The 6,000-nt window shown below is 50.8% G+C and overlaps 1 protein-coding gene across 1 annotated transcript in view; it reads left to right on the forward strand.

The window, feature by feature from the left end:
• Positions 1-4,411, forward strand: part of LOC309550601 (uncharacterized protein) — a gene marked incomplete at its 3' end in the record, with an annotated part of 41,664 nt that extends 37,253 nt beyond the window's left edge. The window contains exon 2 of the mRNA XM_082250944.1: positions 4,266-4,411. Within this exon, the coding sequence (XP_082107070.1) occupies positions 4,266-4,411 (146 nt within the window). The remainder of the gene's footprint in view (positions 1-4,265) is intronic.
• Between the last annotated feature and the right edge of the window lie 1,589 nt (positions 4,412-6,000).

The following is a 6,000-nucleotide window of genomic DNA, read 5'->3' on the forward strand; positions in this document are numbered from 1 at the left end:
CTTTTTTCTATTCAGCTATTCAATATACACCCTTTTGGGGTGGAAAAAATTAAATTGCGGCATAGTCTGTATCGGTACGTGTGAGATGCACCCTTTTGGATACTATTGTTCTATTCCGCTATTCAAATATACACCCATGCAGGTGAAAATAATTCAATTGCGGCCTAGTCTGTATGTGTGAGATACACCCTTTTATATACTTTTGTTCTATTCCGCTATTCAATATACACCCATGCAGGTGAAAAAAATTAAATTGCGGCATAGTCTGTATGTGTACGTGTGAGATACACCCTTTCAATTTGTTTGGCGCATCTCCTTCCATCACCGAGGATTGCAGGGCGCTTCAGTTTGCCTCCTGTTCCTAACTCCTCCTACTCCGCTTCCTCATCCTCTACCGCCTCCTCATCCGGTCAGCGTAACACCTTCACCACCAAATTCAGCAAAGCCAGGGGTAAACGACAGCAGGCAGTTTTAAAACTTGCATGTTTGGGGGAAAAATCCCACACCACGCATGAGTTGTGGAGGAGCATGGAACAGCAGACCAATGAGTTGTTGGTGCCAGCGAGCCTCAAGCCCCGCATGGTGGTGTGTGATAATGGGCGAAATCTCATATCAGCTCTGGGCCTAGCCGGTTTGACGCACATCCCTTGCCTGGCGCATGTGCTGAATTTGGTGGTGCAGAGGTTCCTTCAAAATTACCCCGATATGTCAGAGCTGCTGCAGAAAGTGCAGGCCGTCTGTGCGCACGTTCGGCGTTCTCACCCTGCTGCTGCTCGCCTGTAAGCGCTGCAGTGTAACTACGGCCTTCCCGCTCACCGCCTCATATGTGATGTGCCCACAAGGTGGAACTCCACCTTGCACATGCTGTAAAAGACTGCGCGAGCAGCAGCAGGCCATAGTGGAGTTTCAGCTGCAGCACGCACGCGGAGTCGCTCTGCGGAACTGCACCACTTCACCACCAATAACTAGGACTCCATGCAAGACCTGTGTGCTTTGTTGCGCTGTTTTGAGTACTCCACCAACATGGCCAGTGCCGATGACGCTGTTGTCAGCTTAACTATCCCTTTGGTTGCCTCTGGGCAGCCTGGCACACATGAGCGATTACATGCTGCAGTGTCTCCACAACGACCACCGAGTTGCCAACATTCTAACTTGTGCTGATTACTGGGTGGCCACGCTGCTTTATCCCCGTTACAAGGGCAACGTACCGTCCTTAATTCACTCACTGGAGTGTGATCGCAAGATGCGCGAGTACAAGCGCACGCTGGTAGACGCAATGCTGCTGGCATTCCCACCTGACAGCGGGGCCACAGTGGAAGCACAAGGCCAAGGCAGAGGAGGAGGAGGAAGAGGTCACCAACGCAACCAGGGCACTGGCAACACCTCAGAGGGCAGGGTTAGCATGGCCGAAATGTGGAAAAGATTTGTCAGCACGCCACAACAAACAGCAGCACCAGCAGCTCATATGGAACGTCTTAGCAGGAGGCAGCATTTCACCAACATGGAAATGCACGGTTCCTTCTGCCCAGTCTATATCTGGATAATTAAAGTCCCCCATTATAATGACATTACCCATCCTTGCTGCCAATCCTATCTGTAAAAGGAGGTCCGCCTCCCCCTCCTCCCTCAGGTTGGAGGGCCTATAGCATACGCCCAATATTACCTTCCCCACAGTGCCTTCCCTTTGAAGTTCTACCCATAGGGATTCTGCCTCGTCCATAGCTCCATTATTAATATAATCCCTCATATTTACCTGTACACTGTTCTTAATATACAGACATACCCCTCCCCCTTTTTTACCTTCTCTATCCCTGCAATAAAGGGAATACCCCTGAATGGTCGCCATCCAGTCATGAGAGCTGTCGAACCAAGTCTCAGTTATTCCCACAAAATCTAAGTCCTCCTCAAACATCAGCAGCTCCAGCTCTCCCATCTTGTTGGCCAGGCTTCTGGCATTGGTATACAACCCTCGTAATTTTGGCCGTTTACATACTGTATATCCTCATAAGATGTTTTTAGGCTGCTCTTGTGATTTTTCCCCATACCCACCCTGGGTTTAGGAGCTCTGAACACCCTACTGCTAATGTCCCCATTTGTGCCCTCTGAATCTTGCTTTCCACTGGCTAATTCTACATCTGTACCCTCCCCCCATCACCTAGTTTAAAAGCCCCTCTAACATTTCGGCCATCTTCTCACCCAGTACAGCTGCACCCTCCTCATTTAGGTGCAATCCGTCCCTACCATAGAGCTGGTGGCCGACTGAGAAGTTGGCCCAGTTCTCCAGGAACCCAAAACCCTCCTTACTACACCAGCTCCTCAGCCACTTGTTAACTTCCCTAATCTCCTGCTGCCTCTCTGGTGTGGCTCGAGGTACAGGTAGTATTTCTGAAAATACTACCTTGGAGGTCCTACTCCTCAACTTAGCACCTAAGTCCCTGAAATCGTTTAGGACTCTCCATCTTCCTCTGCCTATGTCATTGGTACCCACGTGTACCATGACAGCTGGGTCTTCCCCAGCCCCACCCAATAATCTGTCCACCCTATCCGGGATGTGCCGAACCTGAGCGCCCGGTAAACAGCAGACTGTTCGGCGCCCACGGTCTTTGTGACAGATTGCACTATCTGTCCTTCTAATGATTGAGTCTCCTACCACCAGCACCTGTCTTTCCTTTCCCTTTCTCCCAGCCTCACTGGAGGAGTTCTTCACCTGGCAGCTAGGGGCGTCGCTCTGCTCCAGCAATGCTGGTCCCTGACTGGTTTCCCGCAACAGGGCATATCTATTGGGGTGCTCCAGCCCAGGACCGGCCTCCTTGCCTTGTCCCCTTCTACCCCTCCTAACTTTCACCCCTCTACTCTGCTCTGATGCCTGCACCTCCAATACTCCGCCCACTTCTGTGCAGGCCCCTGCCTGCGCCTGACGGGTACGATCCCAGCTCTCCCTCGGTATGGACATTTGGCTCAGGGTTGCAAGCTGCTTCCCTAGATTTAGGACCTGAGCTTCCAGGGAAGCAACGTGCTTACATTTTGCGCATTTGTATTCGCCCTCGATCGCATGATCGAGGAACGCATACATATCACAAGATGTACACCGAGTCACATCTCCACACCCGCCGGGCATTGTACCAACTAATCTAAGTCTAATCAGTCGCACAACACTTACAGTCGCACAGCACTCACAGCCGCACAACACTCACAGTCGCACCACACTCACAGTCGCACCACACTCACAGTAGCACAACACTCACACTCGCACAGCCCGGTCAGTCGCACAACACTCACAGTCACACAACACTCACGGTCGCACCACACCCACAGTCGCACAACACTCAGTCACACAACACTCACAGTCGCACAACACTCACAGTCCCACAGCCCGGTCAGTCGCACAACACTCACAGTTGCACAACACCCACTGTCGCACAGCCCGGTCAGTCACACAGCCTAGTCAGTTGCACAGCCCGGTCAGTCGCACGACACACAGTCGCACAGCACGTTCAGTCGCACAACACTCACAGTCGCACAGCCCGGTCAGTCGCACAGCCCGATCAGTCACTGTCGTAGAGAACAGCCGCACAACACTCACAGTCGCACAGCCCGGTCACTCGCCCAGAGCAGTCAGTCAAAAAGCACAGTCAGTCACAGTCACAGAGCACAGTCAGTCGCAGTCGCAAAGCACAGTCCCTAGCTAGTCCCTCTGGTTCCCCCCCCCCCCACCAGCTGCCAAACAGCTGATCGGTCACCTACTCACGTGCTGCTGTTCTGGGTCACCAGCTCATTCCCAATCCTTCAGCCCCCCTGATCTTCCTCCACTGCCGCCGCCGTTCGGTGGTCCCAGGTGTCACAGGCTTCCTCCCAGGAGGTCTCCCGCACGTCTCCCCCTGCAGCTCCTTCACACACACACACACACTCACAGCGCTGCACATGCTGCACACGCTGCCCACACACACAGCTTCCGGCTTCCGGTCTCTCCTCTCAGTGCCTCCCCCGCACGTCCCGGTCACAGCGCGCCTCCTCCTCACAGCTCAGGATGGGACAAAGACTCTTTACCCCATCAGGAATGCCCCATGGGTTATCACCCTATAAGGTTCTGTTTGGGAGTCAACCAAAGACTGGATTGTACTTTCCTCAGCAGCTGTCATCTATACATTCTCAGCTGAGGGGGTAGGTACAGTCCCAGCAAAGGGAGCTCCAAAAGGTCCATCATAGGGTTCATGAGTCTCTCCCAGACCCTGACACGATAACCGGTGTACATTCTATTCAACCAGGTGACTGGGTCATTGTGAAGAAACATCAAAGGATGGAATTGGATTCTGAGCCATACCAGGTTCAGCTAACAATGCCAACTTCTTTGAAGCTTAACTGGATCCACACCAGACACTGCAAAAAGCTGCTCAACTCCATCCAAGAATAATAATAAGGAGCATCATTTTTATTTAAATTTTTAGCTTAGTGTATTTTAGCAAGGGTAATGATGAACAGCATCCCAACCTATAGTTTAAAATGCACCTTCAACTGACTAAGGCGGCAAACAGGACAAATTGCTGGGTGTGCTCCAAACCCTCACCTAGCTATTACACCCAAGCAATGGCAGACGTTCGTATTGGCATGAAGACAACCAGACAACTTGTCTATAGAATTTAATGACACATTTCTAGAGGGTAACATCAGTTATAGTTTTAATATTATCCCTGACTCTTGCTCTTTGCTGGTCAATCCAATTTGGGTATCGGGACAATTAGGTAGTGACTATCAGGAAAATTCTTCATGTACGGTGTTGACAGGTCCCTATTTCTTTTGTGTGGTTCTGTGGCTTTTAAGGGAGTGCTCCCCAAATTCAAAAGGTTTGTGTGCTTTAGTGAAGCTCGTACCTGTATCATACATTGCTACTGATCGTGAGAGGGACACATGGGAGCATATGATAAAGAGGAGGGGCTGTTGTGGAACCGAACAGTTTGTTGTTTACCGGGCGCCCGAGTTCGGCACATCGCAGATCTGGCAGACAGATTGATGGGGGGGCTGGGGATGACCCAGCGGTCATGGTGCATGTGGGCACTAATGACAAAGTTAAAGGTAGGTGGAGGATCCTTAAGAACGATTTCAGGGACTTAGGTAATAGATTGAGGAAAAGGACCTCCAAGGTGGTTTTCTCTGAAATACTGCCTGTACCTCGAGCCACACAGGAGAGGCAGAAGGAGATTAGGGAACTTAACAAGTGGCTAAGGAATTGGTGTAGGAAGGAGGGGTTTGGGTTCCTGGAGAACTGGGCTGACTTCTCAGTCGGCTACCGGCTCTTTAGTAAGGATGGGCTGCACCTTAATGGGGACGGTACAGCTCTTTTGGGGAGAAAGATGGCCACCAAGTTGGAGGAGCTTTTAAACTAGGAGACGGGGGGGAGGGCTCAGAAGTAGAGTCAGTCAGGAGGGAGCAGAGGACTGAAGGCAGCTGTAGGGTCAGCAGCGACAGTAGGTCCACAATGTAAATTGGCAGGTCTGTGCGGGAAAATCTCAGACCAAACAGGAATAAACATAACCGCCAATTGCGCCTAACTTCCGTAAAACTAAGAGGGGTATATGCTAATGCCAGGAGCCTAGCTAATAAAATGGATGAGTTGGAAATATTGGTACATGAGGAGGACATAGACCTTGTGGGAATAACAGAGACTTGGTTCGACCCCTCACATGACTGGCTGGCCAATATCCAAGGGTATTCGGTGTACCGGAAGGACAGGGTAGGAAAAAGAGGGGGAGGGGTATGTCTCTATGTCAAGAACAATATAAAGGTGATAGAAAGGAGTGACATTACGGATGGGATGAGCATGGATTTAGAATCTGTGTGGGTTGAACTCCATAGGGAAGGAGAAAAGGGGAAAGTAATTGTGGGGGTTTGCTATAGGCCACCTAACCAAGGGGAGGAGGTAGAGCTGGAATTCTTAGCACTAATGAGTAAAGTGGCAAAATTGGGATCAGTCGTCATATTGGGGGACTTCAATTATCCCGACAT

The sequence above is a fragment of the Pelophylax lessonae genome (assembly GCF_965119305.1).
Source record: "Pelophylax lessonae genome assembly, chromosome: 3".
Taxonomy (NCBI): Eukaryota; Metazoa; Chordata; class Amphibia; order Anura; family Ranidae; genus Pelophylax; species Pelophylax lessonae.